At 46.6% G+C, this 27,051-nt stretch overlaps 1 protein-coding gene, 1 long non-coding RNA gene and 1 pseudogene across 2 annotated transcripts in view; 2 read left to right on the top strand and 1 right to left on the bottom strand.

Annotated features, from left to right (window-relative positions):
- Positions 1-383: 383 nt before the first annotated feature.
- The window catches only part of LOC144119385 (uncharacterized), a 39,994-nt gene continuing 13,326 nt past the window's right edge, over positions 384-27,051 (top strand). Inside the window, exons 1-2 of the long non-coding RNA XR_013312345.1 lie at positions 384-420; positions 25,553-25,613. This is a non-coding gene — a long non-coding RNA (uncharacterized LOC144119385). The remainder of the gene's footprint in view (positions 421-25,552; positions 25,614-27,051) is intronic.
- LOC144120307 (uncharacterized) lies at positions 3,225-7,166 on the top strand. Its single transcript, XM_077652693.1, has 6 exons — positions 3,225-3,416; positions 3,729-3,915; positions 4,017-4,259; positions 5,503-5,674; positions 6,233-6,381; positions 7,132-7,166. The coding sequence occupies exons 1-6, from the start codon at positions 3,372-3,374 to the stop codon at positions 7,164-7,166; spliced, it is 831 nt and encodes a 276-aa protein (XP_077508819.1). The 5' UTR covers positions 3,225-3,371.
- LOC144120306 (uncharacterized) lies at positions 12,346-15,725 on the bottom strand (annotated as a pseudogene).

Genomic DNA, 27,051 nt, shown 5'->3' with positions numbered 1-27,051 from the left:
AGTAAAGCGCTTGCCTGTCAGCCTCGCGACTGCGCTCAGGCAGACCCTAATGAATATTTAGTCTCTTGACCGATACGGCCATCGCTATCACCTCGTTAGTCCAAGGAGGGGACGAGAAGCTCAAGAATGTTCCTGTTTCTGCCACACTGATGAAGGGAGCCACGTCCTTTTTTCCCTCTATCCTGGATTAATACAGGCGTTTACAACAGCAAGAACGGCACACGCTGCTGTTTTTCAACCCGCAACACTGATCCTATTTTTTCTACGACTTTTTTGCCGCTACATGTCCCTCAATTGGTTTTATCTGCTAATGTGATTAGAACTCTTGAAATAAACAAACTTTTCCCCGTGCTTCCGCCCCGGCGCTCCCTGGATGTCGAACCAAGAAAGAGGAAGCAGAGGAAGAGGGCCACTCATAAGGTAAGGTGAAGAATATTGTTGTGCTCGGCTCGGCCTGCTTTTTATTTACCTCAGGCCCCCGGATCTTATGTCTTTCACTTAAATGTGGTCGGTAAGCTGTATAGCTCGTGAGACGGACCAGAATAGAGCCTTGAACTGCACGTTGTGCTCATTGCCTCGTTGCCACCGAGCTTAAAGGGAGACTGAGGCGGTTTTCAAATCTGCTAACCTTCTAGGCTTTTGAAGTATACTCATTGTTGATCTTGCTTGTGAAGTTATTTTTTCAGTTGTTGCAAAAGCATCGCCACAATCACAGATTGAATGCGCGCCGTTCAAATCTCCCGCGTCCCGAGAGAGCGCAGGAGAGGAGAAAAGCAGAGAGGAAAACCTCCTCCTTGTCGGCCCGTGTGACGTCATTTTGAGGAGCCGGAAACCCTGCGAGTCACCCGAACGTGCTTTCAGCGCGCGTTGCTCCTCGTGTTGCCTGCGTTGTGGTCGTAATCCCAAAGTGTTTCAGCCAAGTTTTCAGCATCCGACCACGTGCAGCCGATCTAACATGAGGTACTGCTGTGCGTTCGGGTGTACGAGCACCTACGGCCGCGACGATGTCGTCTTCCACACTTTCCCGAAAGATCAAAAGCTCGCAGCGCAGTGGGTCGTTGCTGTGAAGAGGGAGAATTTCAAGCCGACCAAAGCAAGCGTACTCTGCTCGAAGCACTTTCGTGACAGCGACTACGTGCAGAGCTTGTCCCTAATGCGATCGCTAGGGGTTTCTGTCAAAGGGGCACGGCTGAACCATGACGCGGTTCCTTCACTATTTTTGCACAAAAGAAGCATGCCACCACCGCCAAGAAGTGCATTTGCTAAAAGAAGGAAACATGAGGTGAGTGCTTCTACTTCCGATTTTAAATTCATTACTCTGCGGCAATTCTGGTCTCATTTGCGTGTGGAGCTTTGCATGAAGCGTTGACCGCGAGGAGCGCACGCGGAGAGCGATCCCGCGATGGTACGGGCACAGCGCCGCGCGGCTGTACTCGGGTTTCCTTTTCTCGCGCAAGGGGATATGCTATAGAGACCCCTGCGCTAAACGTCACTTACTCGTCAATGAAACACTGCTGATGGTTCCTCGCATGCAGACGGGACGGGAAATTATAATGGTAATGGTCTTGCCCATGCGCACTGGCGCCTCGCTATTCCCCTATTTCCGTAACCGATAGCTTCACACTTTTCAAATCTGTCCAATTCCGATGTGGTTATGCAAATGCGATAAGTCGGCAGGCGTCATAGTATTCTTACAAGGTAAACATACATTTCGATGATCGCCAAACAGCCGAGAACGACTTCACATACGCGGTTTTCTTGCTTTGATAGAAACATTTTCAGTAAAGAGCAATTCAGTAATTCAGTACACTTTTTATCCTTCCAGGTCCTTCCAGAACTGCTTGGAGAAGGATCAAGCGTGGAAAAACTTGATCCAAAATTGGGCAGTCCCTCTGGTAGCCCAACAGGTAATGACGCTACATTCAGTCTGAACATTTAGTTGTGCATGCCTATACTGTGCATCAAATCATGTCTCAGTCTGTGTTGCAGATGTCACAACAGAAGCTGGAGCAGATCTTTGTGCAATGCGACATGAAAACTTCGGCGTGAAAAATTCACTAAGTATCCTCACTCTCACTGGTAATGGTCAATCTTCAGCAAGCAGAGTAATGCAAGGCATTGACGCCTTACACATTATGTGATAACCAGCTCATTATTGCAGATTCAGCACATGATGCAACGCTGGAGGTCAAACTCACAGAGTCTTGTGAGGGAAGACACAAGTCTGTCCAAGCAACGATGCGGCCAGCGACAAAAAGCACAGCTGTACAGGCATGTGTGAAAAGAAGCATGGCATCACACCACTCTCAGACAAAACCACACACTGTATCTATCGGTATGTGCCTCCACAATCAGCGTACATTTTTTATGCATGCATTTGTACAATAATGACGGGGAAGGGGGCAAAGCGCTATAGAGGTTTTCAGTTGTACTAAAATTTCCGCATATTGTATGTTGCGTGCAGTGGTAACAACTGCTAAATGCAGCTGCACATATCACATGATTTTTAGGCATTCAGGTTGGCAGCCCCATGATAAATGTAGCCACTCAAACGACCATGCCAATCCAAAGAGAGGCCATTGAAAATGATGACAGCACAAAAGACGAAGGTGGAGATGAGGACTACGATGATGAGGACTACACTCCATGCGAAGAATTTGAAGAGAAGTATGCGATTTATTAACAGTATGATAAAAACCTGTTTGCCCTACTTTTACTCTGGTGCCATAAACATTCACTCATGTTTTTCATGCAAGGTAGCGTGTTTAGGCTGTCCACTGCGATTGAAAATTTGCCCATTCTCTTCCAGGCACAGATGTGTCGGAAACTCCCCAGATGAACCCGGCAACAAATTTTTTTTGGTGCAGGAGAAGTACCTTTGGAAGCTTTTCCAGCTGTGCACAGAGTGCCTCGCAACTCGTACAGTCAGATTCGAGTGTGAAGGCACACTTCTAGAAGTTTATGGGGAGTGTGCATCTGGCCATTTTGTTTACTGGTGTAATCAGGACGTCGAAAAACAGCAGCCGATGCTCAACCTGCAGCTTTGCGCAGCAGTTCTCTTCTCTGGATGCAACCCAACAGCTGCACTGAGAATGCTGGCTTCAATTGGTGTACCGGTTGTGAGCAACAGGACATTTTTTGCAATCCAGCGTTCATATCTGTGGCCTGCAATTGACAGGGTAAGGAGTCATTGTGAAGAAGTTTCCAGCTTTCTTTGCATGGTCAAGGTCCAATGCGCACTGTTTTGTTTTCAGGTTTGGAAAGAGCAGAAAAGTCTGCTGCAAGAGCTGCAAGGCCAACAGGTGAACCTTGCTGGAGATGGACGGGCTGATTCACCAGGATTTAGTGCTAAATATGGCACGTATACTCTGATGGACGTTGAACGCCACAAAGTCTTGCATTTTGAAGTCGTGCAGGTGCGTTTCCACTTTGCTACAACAACGTTCTGTAAATTTCTATAGCTCACTAATGCCGCCAAATGAACTGTAATGCAACATTTAAATATCATGACTTCTTTCTACAGCACATGCATTATCATTGGCTTAGCCTTGAATCCCCGTGCTGGTAGACGAAGCATCAGCACAGCACTACCATTGTTAGAAATACAAAGATTTATTTTCTTAAAAATAGTTACAGCTGGGAGGAGAGACCTCAATGCATGCAGTCTTTTTTTAATTGGTAGACACGCTACACATCACTCAATATCCTTTGCCATTATCATACCACAGTCCAATGATGCTGGCGGCAGCTGTCGCATGGAGTTAGAAGGCCTGAAACAAGGCCTTGCTTTTCTGGAGAGTGAGAGCATCAAGGTAGCAGTGCTGGTGACCGACCGTCATACACAGATCAAGTGCTTTCTCCGCAACAACAAAGCTGCAATCGCCCATGAGTTCGACGTGTGGCACATGGCAAAAGGTATCTAGCAGCTGCGGCTTTATGGTGGCTGGTAAAGTGTTATTTTCAGCATATTATTGGAATATATTACATTAGTCCTATTTTTTTAATATGCACTTTAGGTATCACCAAGAAACTGCACACAGCTGCAAAACAAAATAACTGCAAGGAACTTGCACCCTGGATTAAGTCTGTGTGCAACCATCTGTATTGGGCGGCAGCATCTAGCGAAGGCAAAGCAGAACTCATTGTGCCCAAATGGCTGTCACTTCTTAACCACATAAGGGACATCCACACACACGACCAGGCATCGTTCCCCACGTGCTTGCACGGTGACATCGGACCCAAGCAGTGGCTCAGAGAAGGTATGTTACATTTTGTAATGAAAATATGTGAAAGGCCCTAGCGAAGCATAATTAGGCACATCTAGGTATGATATATTAAGTAACAAAATTCCAATAAGAGAGGGTTTCAGGTACGAAGACATAATCTCTAGAGTACTATTCACTGCGTGTTTACAGGAGGTATTCACAGACCTCAAATGAGAACTGGCGATAAGAGTTAATGAAATTTGGTGATCACGTTGCCTTGCTAAAGAACTCGGAACTCCAGAAGAGTGGAAAATGGGGCTAGTTGGTGCATGTTTGTCATTTTTCGAAAGCGCTGAAACAACACGGACAAAGAAGGGACAGACAGGGATGAGCACTTGTCCATGTCTGTTCCTTCTTTGTCCGTTTTGTTTTAGCGCTTTCGAAAAATGAACTCGGAACAAACTGCAAAGCATTATCGATGACCTCGACAGGCAAAGCAGAACAGTGGGTCTAAAAACTTTATGCATAGAACTTAAGCAACGTCCAACAGTCTCTGAAGCGAGCAGTGGTTTATGATAGGCAGCGAAGCATTAAAAGTGGGAAGGGAAGAAGTCTAATTAGTGTAGGTAATGACCGCAGATCCAGACCATGTGAGTGAAAGAAACAGGATAGTAAGAATAAGGACCAGTGCATTTAACAATTATGCTGAAAATTGAATGGTAATTTACCAGTATCGCTCAAGAGGAAATTATACAACAGCTGTATCTTACCAGTACTCACTTATGGTGCAGAAACAGAATTAGCAAAAAAGGTTGAACTTAGATTGAGTACAATGTTGCAAGCTGTGAAAGTGAAAAGTGTAACATTATGATATGAAGAGAGCAGAGTGGGTAAGTGAACAAACGAGTTAATGATATCTTAGTAGAAATCAAGAGGAAATGGCAGGCAATGCAATGGAGAGGCTGGACAACCTATGGTTGTTGAGGGTTCCAAGATTTTCCAAGAGGGTTTCTCTGGATTCCAAAATTTCAGCTACCTGTGCAGTGCAGCAGAATTTCAATGAAAAGCTTCATGAGCTAAGCAAATAATGGCTGTTTGTTTCTTCCATACCATTTATTACAGTGCACCTCAAATACCAATGTTTATTAAAACTATCGAAACTTATAAGATGTGCATTACTGAACGCAAGTTTATTTACAGGTGCACTGAAACACTTTTTAACTGGTTGATGCAGAGCATACAGCAAGCTGCACACTTAGAGCTTTACAAAGAGATGATAATGGCCGTTTCTTTTTAGAATCAAAGGCTTTCCAGAAGCTTCAAGACATTGCAAATTCTAAGGCCCTTCTGCAAGACATGCCGCGGCTATCTACTAGATATCAAACCTATGGATTAGAGGCTTTTCATAGCCTTCTAGTGCATTTTGCACCAAAGACCTACCATTATTCGTATTTGGGAATGAGGGCCAGGTAAGCTGTTGTCTTCTATTATCTACTTTTACAGTCAGAAGCCATCGATATCACAAAACAATTGTGTTAAACAAAACAAATGTTAGACATGCATCTGTAGAAAAAGTGAAAGGCATGTAGGCACGTGCCGCAACTATATGAACAGGTGCCCATCTTAAATTACACTTACTGAAATTGTCAATAGCTGCATCATTTCTTATGTCGTATAAACAGAAATTAAGAACACAGTCGACCGAATCAGAAGGGGTTTTACATGCCGACACTTTGTGGAAATTTAGAGTTTCGGCTGTGTTCACCATGCAAGCACTGCATTTTCATTTTCAATCCGCCCGGCAACTGAGGCGATGCTTTGTTCTCATAGCTCTTCAAAAGTAGTACTTTGCTCCTTCAGTATTTTCATCACGCGTGCACATGGTGCTTTCAAGCACTAATTGCTAACATGGTGTTGTGCTCAACTCCCATCAGTGACCTTCTTTTGTCACATGATCTTTACAGTTGGACTGTTTACATATGTTACAAGGTGACGCGTTTTCACACTGTCCTGTGCAACTTTTTCAGGACCCAACTTGCTGTACTTCACTACAACGAGAACAGTGGACGTGGTCAGGCACGCACAAAGGATGGCACACTTCGATGGTGTGTGCGTTACCCAAAGGCAGCAGGTGGTGACCCAACAGCTTGTCCAGTAAAGGAGTCACCCACTCATGGTAAGCTTGCACCACCTAGTTTATTTGGTCACGAAGAAAGTGAATATTGCACATGCTACAAGATGAAATGCTCACACAGGCTACGTCAAACGCCTCCTTGACAAGGTTGTGGCCATGGCTGAGACCATGCAGCCTCAGGAGAGGAAAACTGCTCCAGAATCTCGTCCACCACTCAGCAGCAGTTTTCCAAAGGCCCCAAAAGAGAAGCTGGTCGAGAAAAGAAAGTCAAGGTTCAACAGACAATGATCAGTTTCTTACCATCTGCAGAGAAAATACCGGTAAGTAGTATGGGGTTTACCGCATGTCCCAAATCTGAATGTGGCTTGATAGCCATTGTGACAGGTAAAAATGTACAGCGAAGGATGTGATGACATGCACCGTATACTTTAATTAGAGAAAACTAGTTACCAAAATGTTTGGTTCGTCAAAAAAAGAAAAACAGATATTACTAAACATAAGGCAGAGTAGGAAAAATCATGCAGCCACCAGAAAGTATGTAGACCACTGTGCACTATACGCTGGGGATTGCGTAGATTATGAAGGAAAAAAATGCAACCTTGATAGCTACTTTAACGCCTCTATCCTTTCCTTTATGGCATTTTTTTTCCTTTAGCTTTTTTTACCTATTGCTGTTTTATTGCCATCGTTCATTTTGATTCTGTTGCATATTTTTTGAAAAGGTGGGGGGGTCTGTTTTTGCATTCTTTTCATGTCAGTATGGCTATTAACCTGCTTCTCCCCTACCTGTAGGTGACAGCCTCCATGGCCAGGCAACAGCTGTTTGAAGACCAAGTGTGCCATCTTCCAACCCTCCTCACTCCACTCCCCACCATAACCCCAGTCCATCCTCCTTAGAGTGAAGGGCCTATATAACCCCCGCCAATGATGACCGCACTTGACCTGACAAAGACAAGTCCTCTTGTTGGAACGTTGGTCGCTGGACTGAGGCTCTCCCTTCATTTTATTTTTTTAAGATTGAAATCTCCCATACTTGTTATCTGCCATTACGAAAGAACCAATGCACTACTACCACTTATTTAGCAACCATTGCTGTCTTCTAGAAAATATTACTAGCGACAGACTGTGGTGAACACACCATACGCTATACGACAGTATCTGCGTGATCTTAAAAGCGTTATGCTTCAGCATTTCTCGACAATTTGCAGGCTAGCACGAAAGAAGACTTAATCATTTTGCTTAGTGTGCTTCATGGAATAGTCATTTGGTAAGCAGAAAAAAAAAACTTTTTTTTCTTGCCACCTTTCTGCTCTGCATTTTTACGGTAAACATGTTGCAATTTTTTGGGCCTTATTGATTGGAAGGGCAATGATGGTGAAGAAATGGACAGAAGGCACATTTGTAGCTAGGAGTTCAGTGTGTTGGCCCTCGACTACGGCACTTTCCACCAGACTATATACGTAGCTCAATTTTTCACAAAATTTAGTTGAACGATATTGCATCCATCATTGTATCCAGTGTTGGATGTCTATGTCTAACCATTTAACCATGCATGAACTGCAAACAGACCAACTACCTCAATCCAAAGCCACACTAGGGAGACAGCTAGATGCCAGGGCAGACTACAAAGGAAAGTTTCACCCCAATTACAGATCTTCAGAGGTGATTTTTTGTCCTTGACACAAGTAGGTTTTGCATTGCCAACAGGCTTCCAACATGGTTTTTATTTTTTCTGTGACAGTGTTTAATTTATTTTATAATTCGCAGTAGCAATTCTGACATGACTAGAGTTTTATTGCTTTAGCTTGCCCTTCTAAGCGTTCGATAAGCCAAACAGACCTTCTCTCTTATTTCAGTTCCCTGAACAAGTGTCTACTGTGCATGCATCCATATGCTGCTAGCGTATAATTACTGCACGGAGCCCTCATATTTGCATTTATGCCCAAGATTTTAAAAAATAATTTAACTGACGTAAAATCTTATTTGAAGTGGACTTGCAAACTCACTCAGCTGTAGAAGCTACGATTTGTTTAATCCCTGCAGCTGCATCTTTCAAGTTGGTGTTAGTTCAGCCTAACTGCCTTATTTTTTCTGTCATACTGAAGAGCCTCATATGATCGAGAATTTTAGGGCAGCGTCATCAACTCCCAATAAAGCAATGAAGTTTTGCTAACTCGGACATACTTGCTTAGCACCGGCGGCAATAAATGCCACAATACAGCTATTCAGTGTAGTAAAATGCAACTTGATATTGGTTCAACATGTGCCTAACTGTTTTGTTGCTGCTGGCGTAGTGGATCATCACAAGCAGTCACTGAAATGCTGGATGCCAGGAGGCTGTCGCCTCCTACCTATAGCAGAACAACGCTCGGCCAGCTTGTACATGACTGCTCAATGGCAATGGTCATTGACTGAAGTTACAACCCGTGTAATCCCTGCTGTCTTATCTTGCAGGTTGGTATTGGAACACAATTATCTTGTGTGACCTCGCTGAATGGTAAGAGATGTTCTGCCAATCTTCACAAATTAATGCACCTTATTAACATTTTTAGAGGACCACAAATACTTTTTCCTGGCTTCAAAGCGGAATAAAATTCTGGTTTTTTGCCATGTGGTTTCTTCATGTCAATCACACTAGTGCCAGGTTCCTGCACAGTGATTGCAAGAAAACCTGCCAGAACTCAGCAGACCCAGCTAATTTAAATTAGTCCTCGCTCCAAAAAGCACTTTTTCTTGCTCTCACTTTGCAATAACCTCAAGCACTGAAAACAACACACACCTCTGTAGAAACCTCTCTCTGCAGGAACACATAAAAAAGGTGGTTTTCTCAGACTGTATCCAGGAGACAACTTGGCAGAAAGCGTAGACTGTTTCTCATTTGTTTTCAGATGAGCCAAACAGCAATTACGCTGCATTTCGCTATAACCTGTGAATGAAAAGTGCTAAAATTTCCCCCAGGGTTGATTCAAATTTCTCACTCATTAGTGGAGCATTTGCTGTTTTTTTTTCGAGAATTGTAGTGTTAAACCACAGGCTATCATAAATTTCGCAGTAGCCGCACAGAGCAGGTCTCTCCTAGCGATTTCTGGCACTTGATAATAAATGCAGCAGAAGTACTCATCTTCCATTCTGTGCATGCATACAAACACCTGTTATGAACGAGTAATATTGCAGCCACAGCGAAAATACGGTTATGCACAACTGGGTGCCACCCTACATGCGAAAAAATCCCATACCGGCATCAGACACGTACCGGAAATTTTTTCGCGAATGGTGCCGGCCGGCGCATGCACAACTACGAGAGCACTGTGGACGGCTCCTTTCGAAAGGGAGGCCCCTACCGACGGCAGCGAGTCTTGGCACAGTTCATGTGAGCTAGCGAAGTCACCTTTCCGTTGCATCAAGCTTCGGGTATAACTGCCGCTCTCCAGCGTAACCAAAGCAATATTGCGAAACACATCGCAGCAGACGAACGCACTCAGATCACGCACAATCAATTAATTGTGCAGCAACATAATACTTTCTACTCCATGCAACGCTTTGTACGTTGTGCTATTGCCAGGCGAGAAAAATGTGGTCGCGGGTCTTTTCACACACCACGCCACGGCACGATCAAGAACACATCGTAGGGCAAGCGAAAGCAAACACATTCCGGTTTAGTCGTTTCTGTGGACTATAGGCGCACCGTCACGATCTTCCGAATCTTCCTCGAACTCCGAAAGGTATTGTGCGAAGTGGCTTATCGCGAGAAAGTTATCGGACAGTCGTCAAGCTTCTGCCAATAACGACATGCAACTTCGAAAAATGACGTACTACGTACCAGAGCAAGTTTCCAACGTCGGTAGACGATCCCTTCTGCTCTTCGCTCCCCGCAACAGAGATACTGCGTCGTTTGTGTGCGAAACTGGTACAGTGACAACCCGATGTTCACGTGAGTGTCAAAAGTGTCCTATAATCGCTTTTACAACACCGCGAAGAGCTGCAATCAGCACGCAACGCAGCCTACGCAGCACTGGAGCCGTATCGGCAGCTTCGCTGGTCCTCGAAATGTCGTCACGTCTTCTTGGCCAATCAGAGGCGGCGGCGCGACCCGCGATGTGCCCCGAGGCGCCGGCTGCGTATTTCTGCTAAAAACGACAATTGGGGCTTGTTTTTACCCAATTTTATTTCGATATTCGAGTTTGCAGCATCAAAAACTCTAAGGGGCCACCGCAAGCCCAATTTTTGCAAAAAGTGCTTCAGTCTCCCTTTAATGCTGAAGGCTTTGTATTTATCGCTGTAATGGAACTGTGCTCAAGACACTTTACACTAGAGCTTATGCAGGAAAGCAGTCTTCGTCATATTGATTTTTCACTTCATTATGACCACTGAACAGAATTCACGAGGCGGTGCACGGCGTGACGTTGGGCACGCTTTGCGCGCCGCATTGTGCTCTGATAGTTTTTCGTCGTGGAGGAACATCTGTGCGGCGGCCCTGAATGTGGGCGCAGCTTCACTGCAGAGTTCAGTGGTTTCCGGCAATAGCTGGCATTGAATGGAATTTCAGAGCGCTTATTGACATTATAAAGACACGTGAGGCATATACAGTGTTAAACGGCGGGCACGTACAATGCTATCGTCAATTAGCGGACAGACGAGAACCTGGAGTTGGACTCATGAATTGGAATATAGCTGGCAACATAGAGGAGTCCTATGTTATTAACTAGAGGGTGGCAGTTGTCGTAATTGAGCTCAATAAGAGGTACACGCTTAAGGTGGTAATAGCCAGTGCGCGTACATCCAGCCATGATTTCCACGTCGTCCAAAGCTTCTATGAGGTCGTGGAATAGGCATTGAGCAAAATCTAAAAACAGTACACTGTACCGCGTGGCGAACTTTCCAATACCGGCAAGAAGGAGGCTGCAGACTAGGCAATACGCGTCTATGATGCTCGCTCTAGGAATAGCAGGGAGAGATAATAGTAGATGTCGCAGAGAGAAACAATTTACGTATCATTAATACCATCTTCCCCAAACGGGGGGAGAGGAAGCGAACGTGGAAGAACTTTAATGGTGAAACGAAAAATGAAATATATTTCATACTCTGCACTCTTTTTGGTATCCTGCAGGATGTTGAGGGGCTAGTTAAAGTATAATGTAGTGAACATAGGGTGGTGAGGTCTCGAATGAGCCTCGATTTGAACACGGAACCATGGAAACTAGTAAAGAAGCCCATCAACGACTTAGATAAAAGTAAAATAGGTTAATTTAATATCTTGCTGCAGAACACATTTTCGCTCCAAGCGAAGAGAGCGACCTCAATCTTAAGACGATAAATTATAACCTCAAAAATATTATCGCGGAGTGCGCAACAGAAGGAGCGGGTAGGAAGCTAGGCAGGACAATGGCAAGCTCTGACAGGGTATGAAAGATCCAATTAGGAAACTCCACTGCATGAATGAGATAGTTTAAGCCAAAGACTTCTACACAGATCTACCGCCGATTTCTGCGAGATATTTGGAGTACCTTAGTTTATTAAAGAAGGCAGCGCTGCAAAGGACTCCTCCTGGGCGCAGCCTTGGTGGAATCATCCTTGTTTGAAAACTTCAAAATACTATCGCACCTATTTGTCGATGCTGGCGAACTCGTGTCAGTCAGTCTTTCGTCTGGACAATTTAAGAGGGCTAAACGAGGGACAAGGAGGGAATCTTGTGCGGCGTGTGAAAACGGCTGACGTGAATGCGGACTTGTGGATGGCGTACGCAAACTTTGGAGAGAACTGCAAATCAAAAATATATGGCGATTAGAAGCTTGAAGAATAGATCGATGACAGTACTACAAGCAAAATTTCAGCACAAATTGAGCACAAAAGCTAAGCAAGTTTACCTTAGCAAGTGACTGCAATGTGGCTTGCCCGCAAAGCAAGCTAAAAATGTTCTCACTGTCGCGCAGGTTCGCTGTTAGGCGGCCCTTGCTTTGCAAATTTTGGTGCTTGTAATTTTGTTGACCGTATGCTATTTATAGTGATTCAGTGCTTGAGTGAATAAGTGAGCGAGCCAATGAATGAGTGTTGAGAGAGTGAGTGAGTGAGTGAGTACGTGAGAGTGTGATTGAGTGAATGGGTAGGTGAATGAGCGAGGGAGTGAACGAGTGAAAGAGTAACCGAGCGAGTGCGCAAGCGGGTGATTCAGTGTGTGAGTGAATAAGTGAACGAGTCAGTGAATGAGTGATTCAGACATGGAGTGAGTACGCGAGAGAGTGAGTGAATGTAGCCGTGAATGAGCGAGGGAGTGCAAGAGCAAACAAGTAAAAAATTTACCGAGTGAATTCGCGAGCGAGTGATTAAGTGCATGACTGAATAAGTGAGCGAGCCATTGAATAAGCGATTGAAAATGAGTGACTATGTGAGAGATTGAGTGAGTGGGACGGAGAATGAGCGAGGGGGGAGACAGACAACGAGTGGAACATTAACTTAGGGAGTGCGCGCGCGAGTGATTCGGTGCGTGAGTGAATAAGTGAGAGAGCCAGTGGATGAGTGATTGAGAAAGTGGATGAGTACATGAAGTAGTGAGTGCATGAGTGGGTAGGTGAATGACTGAGAGCAAAAAGGTGAAAAAGTAATTCAGTGAGTGCGCAAGCGTGTGATTCAATGCGTGAGTGAATGAGTGAGCGAGCCAGTGAATGATTGAATGAGAGAAAGAGTGAGTATGTGATAAGTGAGTGATTGAGCTGATGAATAAGCGAGAGAGTGTGAGAGCAAAGGAGTGAAAGATTAACTGAGCGTGTGCGCGAGCGAGCGAGAGATTCAGTGCGTGAGTGAGGGAGCGAGTGATTCAGCGTGTGAGTGAATAAGTGAGCGAGCCAGATAATGAGTGATTGAGAAAGTGAGTACGGCAGGAAATGTCTGAGTGAGTGGGTGAATGACCAATGGAGTGAGAGAGAGACCGAATAAGTGAGTGAGTGAACGAGAGTCAGCGAGTGAGTAAGCGGGCCAGCGAGTGAATGAGTGAGTGAATAAGGAAACGAGTCAGTGAATGTGTGATTAAGAGAGTTAGTACATGCGAAACTGAGTGAGTGGGTGAATGGGCGAGGGAGTGAGAGAGCGAGCGTGTGATTGAGTAAGTTAGTGAGTGAGCGAGGTAGTCAGTCTGTGAGTGAGCAAGCGAATCTGCATTTGCACGAGTGGGTGCGCAAGCAAATGAGTGAGCGAGCGAATAAGAGAATGATGCAGTGAATAAGTGATTAAGAGAGTGACTGCGTGAGTATGTGACAGTATGTGAGTGGCCGGGTGAACGAGTGAGGGAGTGAGTGGCCAATTGAGCGCATAAGTGAGCGAGTTAATTAGAGAGCCAGCGAGTGTGTAAGTTGCCCCGCGAGTGAATGAGACTGAATAAGTGATCGATCCAGTGAATGAGGGATTGAGAGTGACTCCGTGAGTGTTTGAGAGCGACTGTGTGAGTGCGCGGGTGAATTTGCTGAGGAGTGAGTTCCAGAACGAATGCATAAGTGAGTGGGTGAGCGAGTGAGACAGCGAGCCAGTGGGCTAGCGTGTGAATGAGTGAGTGAATTAGTGAACGAGCCGGTGAATGAGTGATTAAGAGAGTGCTTGAGTACATAAGACAGTGAGTTAGTGGGCCGGTGTATAGGGGGGTGAGACTGCAAACGAGTGGAAAAGTAAGTGAGGGAGTGGGCGAGCGAGTGATTCGGTGCGTAAGTGAATAGGTGAGCGAGCCAGTGAATGAATGATTGAGAGAGTGAGTGAGTACGTGAGAGAGTGAGTGCGTGAGTCGGTCGGTGAATGAGCGAGCGAGTGAGTGACCTAACGAGCGAATGAGTGAGCGAGCCAGTCAGCGAGTGATTGAGTGTTCGAACGAGTCATTAAGAGAGTGAGTATATGAGAGACTGCTTGAGCGGGTGAATGAACGATGGAGTGAGAAAGCGAACGAGTGAAAGAGAAAATTAGTGAGTGCGCGATTGAGCGATTCAGTGAGTGAGTGAAGAAGTGAGCGAGCCAGTGAAAGAGTGATGGATATAGTGAGTGAGTGAGCGATTGGGTCTGTGAATGAGCGAGGCAGTGACGAAGTGAGTGACTGAACGTGTGAATGAGTGAGTGATTGAGAGAGCGAGTCAGCGAGTTAGAGAGTGGGCGAGCGAGTGAATGAGTGAGTGAATAAGTAAACGAGCCAGTGAATGAGTGCTTAAAAGAGTACATCAAAGAGTGAGTGACTGTTTGGATGAGCGATGAATGAGTGAGTGAGCAAGTGAATGAGCGAGTGAGCAAGTGATCGAGGTAGTCAGCGACTGAGTGAGTGACAGAGTGAGTGAGTGGGCGAGCAAGGGAGTAACTGAGTGAGTCAATAAGTAACGAGCCAGTGAATGAGTGGTTAAGAGAGTGAGTACATGAGAGAGCGAATGTGCATGTGAATGATTGATGGAGTGAGAGAGCGAGCGAGTGAATGAGTGAGTGAGTGAGCGAGCGAATCAGCGAGTGAGTCAGTGGGCTAGAGTGTGAATCAAAGTCATTAAGTGAACGAGCCTGTGAGAGAGTGATTAAGAGAGTGATATAGTACATAAATGAGTGAGTGAGCGGGCCAGTGTATATGGGGGTGAGACAGCGAACGAGTGGAAAAGTCACTGAGGGACTGCACGATCGACTGATTCGGTGCGTGAGTGAATAGGTGAACGAGCCAGTGAAAAAGTGATTAAAAGTTTACATAAGAGACTGAGTGTGTGGGTGAATGTTTGAGTAGGTGAGACAGGAAGCCAGTGAATGAGTGAGTGATTGAGTGAGAGATCAAGGTAGCCAGCGAGTGAATGAGTGGGCGAGCAAGCGAATCAGTAAGTGAATAAGTAACGAGCCAGTGAATGAGTGAAGAGAGTGAGAAAAGTGCGTGAGTGGGCGTGAGGGCGTGAGTGGGCGAGAAGGTGATTCAGTGCATGAGTGAATAAGTGAGCGAGCTAGTGAATGAGTGATTGAGAGAGCGAGTGAGTTAGTACGGGAGAAAATGTGTGAGTGAGTGGCAGAATTAGCATAGGAGTCAGACAGCGAGCGAGTGAATAAGTGAGTGAGTGAGCGAGAGAGACAGCAAGTGAGTTAGTGGGCTAGCAAGTGAATGAGAGAGTGAATAAGTGAACAAGCCAGTAAGAGAGTGATTGAGTACCTGAGAAAGTGAGTGATAGGGTCGGCGAATGAGCGCGAGCGGTGAGACAGCGAACGAGTTGAAATCAACTGAGTGCGCGAGCGAGTGCTTTAGAGCGTGAATGAATAAGTAATCAAGCCAGTGAATGAATGATTGAGAGAATGAGTGCGTGAGTGGGTCTATGATTGAGCGTGAGAGTGAAAGAGCGAACGAGTGAAAGAGTAACAGAGTGCACGAGCGAGCGGGTCACCGAGTGATTGGTGTGAGCGAGTGATTCAGTGCGTTAGTGAATAAATTAGTGAGCCAGTAGATGAGTGATTGAGAGACTGAGTAAGTACGCGAGAGAGTGAGTGGGTTGGTCGCTGAATGAGGGATGGAGCGAGTGAGTAGCTGATCGAGTGCGCGAGCGAGCGTGCGAGTGACTCTGTGCTTAGTGGCTGAGTCAGTGAAGGAGTGATTGAGCGAATAAGTGAATGAGCCAGTGATGAATTATTAAGAGAGTGAGTGCATGAGAGAGTGAGTGAGCAGGTGAATTAGCGAACAAGTGAAAGAGCGGGCGAGCCAATGAGTAGGTGAGTGAGTGAGCGAGCGAGTCAGCGAGTGAGTGAGTGGGCGAGGGAGCGAATGAGTGAGTGAATAAGTGAACGAGCCACTGAATGAGTGATTAGAAGAGTATATAAGAGAGAGAGTGAGCGAGTGAATGAGTAAGTGAGTGAGCGAGTGAGCGAGTCTGCAAGTGACTGGGCGAGTGAGTGAATGAGTGAGTGAATAAGTAAGCGATCCAGTGAATGAGTGATTGAGAGAATGCCTGAGTACGTGGGAGAGTAAGTGCGGGAGTGGGTCGGTGGATGAGCGAGAGAGTGAGAAGGAATGAGCGAAAGAGTAACTGATTGAGTGCCCGAGCAAGCTAGTCATCGAGTGATTCGGCGAGTGAGTGATTCAGTGCGTTAGAGAATAAGTTAACGAGCCAGCGAATGGGTGATTGAGAGAGTGAGTGAATGGGTCGGTGAACGAGCGAGAGAGCGAGAGCGAACTAATGAAAGGGTAACTGAGTGATTGCGCGAGCGAGTGATTCAGTGCAAGAGTGATTAAGTGAGCGAGCCAGTGAATGAGTGATTGAGAGAGTGAGCGAGTACATAAGAGAATGAGTGCGTCAGTGGGTCGGTGAATGAGTGAGGGAGCGAGAGAGTTAACAAGTAAAAAGTAACTGAGTACGCGAGCGAGCAAGTTGTTCAGTGCGTGTGTGGGCAAGCGAGTGATTCCGTGCGTGCGTGAATAAGTGAGTGAGCAAGTGCATGAGATTGAGACAGTGAGTGAGTGATTACGGGAGAATATGTCTGAGAGAGCTCGTAACTGAGCGAGGGAGTGAGTATCTGAACCAGTGCATAAGTGAGTGAGTGAGTGAGTGAGAGAGAGAGATTGAGACAGCGACTGAGTGGGCGAGCTGGTGGTTTGCAGTGAATAAGTAAACGAGCCTACTGCTTAAGGGAGTGATTACATAAGAGAGTGAGTAAGCGGGTGAATGAGCAACGAAGTGAGAGAACGAGCGAGTTAATGATTGAGTAAGTGAGCCAGCGAGTAAGCGAGTGAGTGAGTGGGCTAGCGAGCAAATGACAGTGAATAAATGAACTAACCAGTGAATCAGTGATTCAGAGATTGAGTACTTACGAAAGTGAGTGAGCGGGTGAATGAGCGAAGAAGTTGGAGAGCGAGCGAGTGAATGAGTGATTTGGCGAACAAACAATTGAGTGAGTGAGTGAGTGAGTGGGGCTAGCGAGTGAATTATTCACTAATTGAGCGAGGCAGTGAATAAGTGCTTGATAGCATGACTAGGTGAGTACGTGAGACTTAGTGGATGGGTGAATGAGCGGGGGAGTGAGTAACCAAACGAGCGAGTGAATAAGTGAGTGTTTGAGAGAATGATTGTCAGTAAAGCAGCTGAATGGGCTAGTTGGTTTTGCATCTTGGTGAAAAAACAGCGCACAAGCAGACACAGACAGAAAGAAGGGACAAGCGCTGAGCGCTTGTCCCTTCTTTCTGTCTGTGTCTGCTTGTGCGCTGTTTTTTCACCAAGATGAGAGAATGACTCAGCGAGTGAGTGAGTGAGTGGGTGAACGAGTGAATGAGTGAGTGAATAAGTCAATGAACCATTGAATAAGTGATTAAGAGAGTGAGTATATGAGAGACTGAGTGAACGGGTGAATGAGCGGGGAAGTTATAAACCGAACCAGTGAAAGAGCAACTCAATGAATGCGCGAGTGAATGATTCAGTGCGTGAGTGAAAAATTGAGAGCCACTCAATGAACCATTGAAAGAATGACCGAGTACGTGAGAGAGTTAGTGCGCGATCGGGTCGGTGAATGAGCTGGAAAACGAGAGAGTGGACGAGTGAAAGAGTAACTGAGTATTGCACGAGCGAGCTAGTCCGTGAGTGATTGGACGAACGAGTGATCCAGTGCGTGAATGGGCGAGCATGTCATTCAGTGCGTTTCTGAATAAGTGAGCGAGCCAGTAGATGAGTGATTGAGAGAGCGAGTGAGTACAGGGGAAAATGTGTGAGTGATTGGGTGAATGAGCGAGGGAGTGAAAGACCGAGTGAATAAGTGAGTGAACGAGAGTCAGCGCGTGAGTAAGTAGGCGAGCACGGGAATGAGTATGTGACCGAGTGAAAAGTGAGCTTGGCAGTGGATAGGTGGTTGGGAGATTGAGTGAGTATATGAGAGCGAGTGTGTGAGTGAGCAGGTGAACGAGTGAGGGAGTGAGTGACCGAACGAGTGAATGAGTTAGTAATGATCGGTGAATGAGTGGGTCGGTGAATGGCCGACCGAGTGAGAGAGGTAATGAGTGAAAGAGTAACTGAGTGAGTGCGCGAGCGAACGAGTGATTTAATGTGTGAGTGGGTGAGCGAGTTATTCAGTTCATGAGTGAATAAGTGAGCTTGACAGTTAATGAGTGATTGAGAGAGTGAGTGAGTATGAGAGAAAATGTGTTAGTGAGCGAGAGAGCGAGCGAGTGAATAAATAAGTGAGTGAGTGGGTGAGCAATCGAATAAGTGACTGAGTGAATAAGTGAACGAGCCAGGAGATGAGTGATTAAGAGAGTGCGTACTTGAGATAGTGAGTGAGCGGGTGAATGAGCTAAATAGTCAGAGAACGATCGAGTGGATGAGCAAGCGAGTGATTGAGCGATTTAGCTAATCAGCTAGTAAGTGGGTGAGCAAGCTTAAGAGTAACTGAGTGAATAAGTAAACGACCCATTGAATGAGTGATAGAGAGAATACATGAATTACCGATTGATCGGGTAAATGAGTGAGGGAGAAAGAGAATGGGTGAATAAATGAGTCAGTGATTGATTGTGTCAGTGGTTGAGCAAGCGAATGACTGTGGAAGAGTAAGTGAGCGGTCATTGAATGAATGATTAATAGTGTGACCTCATGTGTGAGTTAGTGATTAAGCCAGTGAATTAGTCATTAAGAGAGTGAGTACATAATAGTGTGACTGAGTGGGTGAATGAGCGGGGAAGTGAGAGCGAGCGAGTGAATTAGTAAGTGAGTGAGTGACTGAGCGAGCTAGTCTGCGAGTGAGTGGGCGAGCATGCGAACAAGTGGCTGAGTGATTAATTGCAAAATCCGGTGAATGAGCTATTAAAAGAGCGAGTACATGAGAAAGTGAGTGAGCAAGTGAATGAACGAGGGATTGAGCGATCGAGCTACTAAATGACTGAGTGAGTAAGCGAGCGAGTCAGCAATTGAGTGAGAAGGCGATGAAGTGAATGAGTGAGTGAGTGAATAAGTGATCGATGCAGTTATTGAGTTATTGAGAGAATGACTGAGTGTGTGATGCTGAGTGTCAGAGAGCGGGGTAAATGAGCGATGGAGGGAGTGACTCAATGGCTGAATGAGTAAGTGAGTGAGTGAGCGAGAGAAGTCATCGAGTGAGTGAGTGGGCGAGTGAACGAATGAGAGTGAATAAGAGAGTACATAAATAGTGCGTGAGCGGTTGACTCAGCGAGAGAGTTATAAAGCAAGCGAGTGGATGAGTAAATGACAAGTGAGTGTGTAAGTGAGAGAGTCAGCAAGTCACTACATGGGCGAGCGAACGAATGAGTGACTGAATAAGTGAACCAGCCACTGAGTGAGTGATCAAGAGAGTACATGAGAGAGTACTGGAGTGGGTGGATCAGCGAGGGAGTAAGAAAGCCAGCGAGTGAATGATCAAGCGAGTGAACGAGCTAGTCAGCGAGTAATTGGGCGAGCGAATGAAAGAGAGTGAATAAGTGAATGAGTGGTTAAGAAAGTAAGCACATAAGAGAGTGACTGAGCGGATGAATGAGTGAGGGAGTGAGAGATTGAGTGAGTGAATGAGTAAGTGACTGAGTGAGTGCGCGAGCGAGTCAGTGATTGAGTGAGTGGGCGAACAAGAGAATGAGTCAGTGAATAGGTGAACAAGCCAGCGAATGAGTGATTAAGAGAGATACATGAGAGAGTGAGTGAGCGGATGAATGAGCTAGGGAGAGAAAGCGAGCGAGTGAAAGAGCAACTCAGTGAGTGCGCGAGCGAGCGATTCAGTGAGTGAGTGAATAAGTCACCGAGCCTTTGAAAGTAATTGAGAGAGTGGGTGAGTACATTAGAGATTGAGTGCGTGAGTGGGTCGGAGAATGAGCGAGGATGTGAGTGACTGAACTAGTGAGTGAGTGAGTGAGTGAGTGAGCGAGCGAGCGAGCTAGTCAGTGAGTGAGTAGGCGAACAAGCGAATGAGTGAGTGAATAAGTAAGCAAGGCTGCGTATGAATGACTGAGAGAGTGACGGAGTGAGTACGTGAGAGTGAGTGTGTGAGTGACGAGTGAATGCGTGAGCGGGTGAGTGACCGAACAAGTGAATAAGTGAGTGAGTGAACGAGAGAGTCAGTCTGTGAGTAGGCCAGCGAGTGAATGAGTGTGTGAATAAGTGAACGAGTCAATGAATGAGTGATTAAGAGAGTGAGTACATAATATAGTGAGTGAGCGGGTGAATGAGCGAGAAAGTGAGAGAGCGGGAGAGTAAATATGTGAGTAAGTGAGTGAGTTAGGGAGAGAGCTAGTCATCAAGTGACTGAGTGGACAAGCAAGCATGAGAATAAGTGAATAAGATAGCGAGTCAGTGAACGAGTGATTGAGAGAGTGACAGTGACTGAGTATGTGAGAGCCAGCGTGTGAGTGAGCGGGTGAATGAGCGAAAGGGGGACTGACCGAACGAGTGAATAAGTGAGTGAGTGAGTGAGAGAGCGAGTCAACCGAGTGACTCAGTGGGCGAGCAAGCGAATGAGTGAGTGGGCGAATAAGCGAGGCAGCAAATGTGTGTTGACAGAGTGACTGAGTACTTGAGAGTGAGTGTGTGAGTAAGATTGTTAATGAGTGAGAAAGTGAGGGACCAAACGAGTGAATGAGTAAGTGAGTGAGTGCGCTAGTGAGTAAATTAGCGAGTGAGTAACTAAGTGAAACAGGCAGTGAATGAGTTATTGAATGAGTGACTGAGTGAATACGTGAAAGTGATTGTGTGAGTGAGCGGGCGAATGAGCGAGGGAGTGAAAGAGTGAGTGAATGAGTGAGATAGTGAACGAGAGAGTCAGCGAGTAAGTGGACGAGCAAGGGAAAGAGTGACTAAGAGAGTGAGTGAGTGGGTGAATGAGCGATGGTGTGAGAGATCGAGCGAGTGAATGAGTGACTGAGTGAGTGAGCGAGCGTGTCAGCGATTCAGTGAGTGGGCGAGGAAGCGAATGAGTGAGAGAGTGACTCAGTGAGTATGTCAGTTGAGTGAGCGGGTGAATGAGTGAGTGAGTGAGTGAGCGAGCGAATGAATGAGAGTGAATAAGTGAACGAATCAGCGAATGAGTGATTAAGAGAGCGAGTAACCGGGTGAATGTGCGAGGGAGTGAACGAGCGAGCGACAGAATAGGTGAGTGAGTGAACGAGAATCAGCGAGTGAGTGAGTGGGCGAGCAATCGAATGAGTGAGTCAGTGAGTGAACGAGTGTGGCAGTGAATAGTAGATTGAGAGATTGAGTGTGTAGATGAGAGTTAGTTCGCGAGTGAGAAAGTGAATGAGCGAGGGAGTGAGTCATCGAGTCAGTGAATGAGTTAGTAACTGTCGATGAATGAGTGGGTCGGTGAATGAGCGACAGAGTGAGAGAGGTAGCCAGTTAAAGAGCAACTGAGTGAATGCGCGAGCGAGCGACTGATTCAGTGCGCAAGTGGGCGAGAAAGTGAGTCAGTGCATCAGTGAATAAGTGAACGAGCTAGTGAATGAGTGATTGAGAGTGAATGAGTTAGTACGGGAGAAAATGTGTGAGTGAGTGGTAGAATTAGCATAGAAGTGAGAGAGCGAGCGAGGGAATGAGTGAGTGAGTGTGTTAGCGACCGAGTCAGCGAGTGAGTGAGCGGGCGAGCGAGTTAATGAGTGAGTGAATAAGTGAACCAGCCATCCAATGATTGATTAAAAGAGGGTGTACATAAGAGAATGAACGAGCGGGTGAATTAGCGAGGGAGTCAGAGTACGAGCAAGTAAATGAATAATTGAGTGATTGAGCGAGTGAGCTAGTGAGCTAATCAGCTTGTGACTGAGTGGGGAAGCAAGCTAATGACTAAGAGTGAATGAGTGAACGACCCAGTGAATGAGTGTACAGGGGAGCGTGATGCGAGAGTACATGATAGAGTGATGAGAGCGAGAGTATATGAGAGAGTGATGGAGCAGGTGAATGAGCGATGGAGAGAGAGCGAACGAGTGAATGAGTGAGTGAGCGAGACAGTAAGCGAGTAATTGGGCGAACGAATGAATGAGAGTGTATAAGTGAGCGACAAAATGAATAAGTAAATCAGTACATAACAGAGTAGTGAAAGGGTGAATGTGCGGTTCATTGAGAGATCGAGCGAGTAAATGAGTGAGTGAGTGAGTGAGGGAGCGAGTTAGCGACTGAGTCAGTGGGCGAGCAAGCGAATGAGTGAGTGAGTGAATAATTGAGCGATTCAGTGAATGAGTGACTGAGACAGTGACTGAGCGAGTACGTAAGCGTGAGTGTGTGAGTGAAGGGGTGAATGAGCGATGGAGTGAGTAAACGAACTAGTGAATGAAGAATTGAGTGAGCGAGTGAGTCAGCGAGTGAGTGGTCAAGCCAATACTGAGTGAGTGAATAAGTGAATGAGCCTGTAAATGAGTGATCAAGACAGTGCATACATGAGGGAGTGAGTGAGCGGGTTAATGAGCAAGGCAATGAGAGAGCGAGCGAGTGAATGAGTGAGTGAGTGAGCGAGCGAGTTCGTGAGGGATTGAGTGGGCGACCGAGCAAATGAGTAAGTGAATAAATGAACGAGCCAGTGAATTAGTGCCTAAAAAGTATAAAAAAGAGAGTGAGTGGGTTAATGAGTGAGGAAGTGAGGGAGCTAACGAGTGGAATAGTTGCTCAGTGCGCGAACGAACGAGTTATTCAGTGCGTGAGTGGGCGCGCGAGCGATTCAGTGCGTGAGTAAAAAAGTGAGCGAGCCATTAAACGGGTGATTGAGAGAGTGCGTTAGTATGGCAGAAAATATGTTAGTGAGCGGGTCAATGAGCTAGGGAGTCAGCGAACAAGTGAATGAGTAAGTGAGTGAGCGACCGAGTCTGCGAGTGAGTGAGTGGGCGAGGAAGCAAATAAGTGATTGAGTGAATAAGTGAACCAGCCAGTCAATGAGTGATTAAGAGAGTGCATACATGAGAGAGTGAGTGAGCGGGTGAATGAGCTAGGTAGTCAGAGAACGATCGAGTGGATGAGTAAGTTAGTGACTGAGCAAGTGAGCTAATCAGCTAGTGAGTGAGTGGGTGAGCAAGCTTAAGAGTAACTGAGTGAATAAATAAACGAGCCATTGGATGAGAGATAAAGAGAGTGAGTACATTAATGACTGAGTGATCGGGTGAATGCGCGAAGGAGGGATAGAGTGAGCGAGTAAATGAGTCAGTGATTGAGTGAGTGAGCAAGCAAGTCAGCGATAGAGTGAGTGGGCGAGCAATCGAATGAGTGGAAGAGTAAATGAGCGCTCATTGAATGAGTGATTAAGAGTGTTACCGTGTGTGAGTGTGTGAGCTGGAGAATGAGCGAGAGAGTGAGTGACAAAACGAGTGCATAAGTGAGTGAGTGCGCGAGTGAGACAGCGAGTGAGTGAGTGGGCGAGCGAGTGAATGACATTGAATAAGTGAACAAGCCAGTGAATGAGCGATTAAGAGAGTGAGTACATAAGAGAGAGACTGAGCGGGTGAATGAGCAAGAGAGCGAGAGAGAGAATTAGTGAATGAGTATGCGACTGAGTGCGCGAGCGAATAAGTTGAGTGAGTGGGCGAGCAAACGAATGAGTCAGTGAATAAGTGAACAAGCCAGTGAATGAGCGATTAAGAGAGATACATGAGAGAGTGAGTGAGTGGAGGAATGAGCGAGGGAGTGAGAGAGCGAGCGTGTGCAAGAGTAACTCAGTGAGTGCGCGAGCGAGCGATTCAGTGATTGAGTGAATATGTCACCGAGCCTGTGAAGGAGTCATTGAGAATGTGAATGAGTGAGTACGTTAGTGAGTGAGTGGGTAAGTGGGTCGGTGAATGAGCGAGGATGTGAGTGACTGAACTAGTGAATGAGTGAGTGAGTGATCGAGCGAGCGAGCGAGCTTTTTAGTGAGTGAGTGGGCGAACAAGCGAAGGAGTGAGTGAGTAAATAAGTAAGCAAGTCTCTGTATGAATGATTGAGAGAGTGACTGAGTGAGCACGTAAGAGTGAGTGTGTGAGTGAGCGGGTGAATGACCGAGGAAGTGAGTGACCGAACGAGTGGATGAGTGAGTGAACGAGAGTCAGTTTTTGAGTGGGCCAGCGAGAGAATGAGTGAGTGAATAAGTGAACGAACCAGTGAATGAGTGATTAGGAGAGTGAGTACATAATATATTGAGTGAGCGGATGAATGAGTGAGGGGGTGAGAGAGCGAGTGAGTGAATGAGTGAGTGAGTGAGTCAGGGAGCGACGTAGTCAACGAGTGAGTGAGTGGACAAGCAAGCGTGCGAATAAGTGAGTGAATAAGATAGCGTGGCAGTGAACGAGTGATTCAGTGTATGTCTGAGTGAGTACGTGAGAGCCAGTGTTTCAGTGAGCGGGTGAATGAGCGAGACAGGGAGTGACCGAACGAGTGAATAAGTGAGTGAGTGAGAGAGCGAGTCAGTCGAGTGATTGTGTGGGCGAGCAAGCGATTGTGTGAGTGGGCGAAGAAGCGAGGCAGTGAATGAGTTATTTACAGTGACCGACCGAGTACATGAGAGAGTGTGTGAGCGAGTGATGGAGTGAGGAATTGAACTAGCGCACTAGTGAATAACTGAGCGAGTGAGCGAGGGATGGAGAGAGCAACTGAACTAGCGTACTAGTGAATGAGTGAGCGAGTGATTGAGAAAGTGAGTGAACGAGCGAGTGAATGTGCGTTTCATTGAAAGGGTGAGTGAGTAAGTGAGTGATTGAGTGAGTGAGTGAGCGAGCGAGCGAATGAGTGAGTAAATATTGAGTGAGTTAGCGAGCGAGTGAGCCAGCCAGCTAATATTTTTTGTGAGTTTGCGGTATGGTGCGGCATATGCAACAGCGTTCCCGCGCGCGCAATCTTGGACCGCCACAGCTGAGATGGTAATTCGTATGCTATTCCGCGGAACAATGACATAATTCTACCCAGTAACACGTAGAGTGTACAGCGTCGGTTCCGGTATTACCTTGGCCAACTCATGCTGCAAAAGCTACTCTAGTTTCTCACTTTTATAATCTTAATATTTCTTTTCGCGACATTCTTCCTCGTTTCAGAGCAAGTTGTCCTAATCATAAATCCGGCGAAAGCCCGTTCTACCTTCCTTATATTATCCAACTGAACGCGGCATCCAGATTCTATTCTGAAAGGTGACAAATTTTTTTATGATGCCAGGAACAGCAGATTAGCATGCTGCTTCACTTGTATACTTTTGGTGTAAGCGTATCCAGTGGCCTTGGTACAATCTGAATTGCTTGAAGACTTCAGACAAGCGACGTCCTTAAGTTACTGTACCGTGCTTCTCACGATCGGCGCACAACTTTCTGTCGCAGCTGCGTTCATGGACAGGGGTATTCCGGCTCGCAGCTCTGCTGTCTTCCTCAACGCACCTCGGTAAGTGTGTTCAGTCTTTAATATTTTTCCGTGTACTGCCGCTTCCACTTTCTGTCAAAAGAAGCAGGTAGAAGAAAAAGCAGTCGATTTCGAGCGCATAGGACTGGAATATTATGGCTAACTAGCCAAATTTATTGACAATTTGTTAATTCAAACATGACAAAAAAAACCTTCTGAAAGCTAGAAGCTTGAATACGTGGCTGTGCTGCCTGTGCTTTTATAGACCACAGTGCTTTTCAATTTAAACTTCAGGTTAACATCCACTTGCATCAATGCCCTTTGGGTAATTAGTACATATTCAGATAAACAAACAAACAAACAAATGTTCATGGGCATCACTGGGCACGTATTGCGAAGGCAAGACAACTAATGGTCGTTAACAGTAACGGAGTGGATTCAATTTCGCATCGTCGCCTCAGCAGACGGGATACACGGAGAACTCTTATGACGACACAGAACGGAGTGACGTGAAACGTGACGTAAACGGAGACTCCGTGATTTCTGACAGCTAGCGGTGCGGTCTAGCAGCTGCCGAAATGAAAGCTACCGCCGCCGCACGTTGAAAGCATCTATCGGGGGTCGCCACCGTCGCTTCGTTTACGTTTGCACCGGCGTCTTGCCAGCGTTACGATGGATTCGTTCCCGAACCCGACGACGTGGTTCTCGCAAAAACTCTGGCCTGCATTTCGGCGATCTCAGCCCCACAGAGCGTGCGATGCTTTTGAGGGAGCACGGTTAGGTTAGGCGCCGGCAGGTGGTTTCCCCCTTCCTCGGAGAGCAGCCGTTGAAAACTAAATATCATAACCCCAGTGCGGGGAGTCGCAAGGGGCCAGGGCAAGGTCGCCGCCTTGCGCCCATCGGAGGCTGGCCGGGGCTTTGGGGCCGACGGATTGTGATTCTTTGAACGGCGTGGTTGCACTGCGCAGCAGGCGGCGTTGAGGTCTCCCACGGTTGCAAGGGCCAAGTTATTTATTTATTTTTTTTCACAAAAAACAAATAGGTGCTCGAGGGCGGTCGCGTTTAAAGTCGGCGGCTTGAAACCAAAGCCGGCGCACGACGCTTCAACGGCTTCCGCTAGATCCAACGGGTTCACTGTATCTGGCTCTCTCGCCAACTTGCATGTACCTTCAAATATGTACTGTGAATGGATTAAAATAACCGAGCTCGAAAAGAACAGCTCCGCCCAACTGCCGCAGCTATTGAATATAACGCGCACATAGCTGCGGAGCCAAATCAGCCTGGCCGGGCCGGCGGCGGCTGGCGCACTCGGCGCGAAATAGATACATGCTCCAATCTACCCGCCAGTGCGGTCAGAGTGCGCCGAAGCCGCCGAACGCATCGGCGGTCAAGTGCAGTTGGAGTATAAGAGGGTCTCTCTTTGACCGACGTGACTTCGCCGTGCAGCGCGCGCGCGCGCCTCGCCGCAGCATAAACGTGC

Source organism: Amblyomma americanum, chromosome 2 (genome assembly GCF_052857255.1).
Source record: "Amblyomma americanum isolate KBUSLIRL-KWMA chromosome 2, ASM5285725v1, whole genome shotgun sequence".
Lineage (NCBI taxonomy): Eukaryota > Metazoa > Arthropoda > Arachnida > Ixodida > Ixodidae > Amblyomma > Amblyomma americanum.
This window is presented reverse-complemented; position numbering and strand designations above follow the sequence as displayed.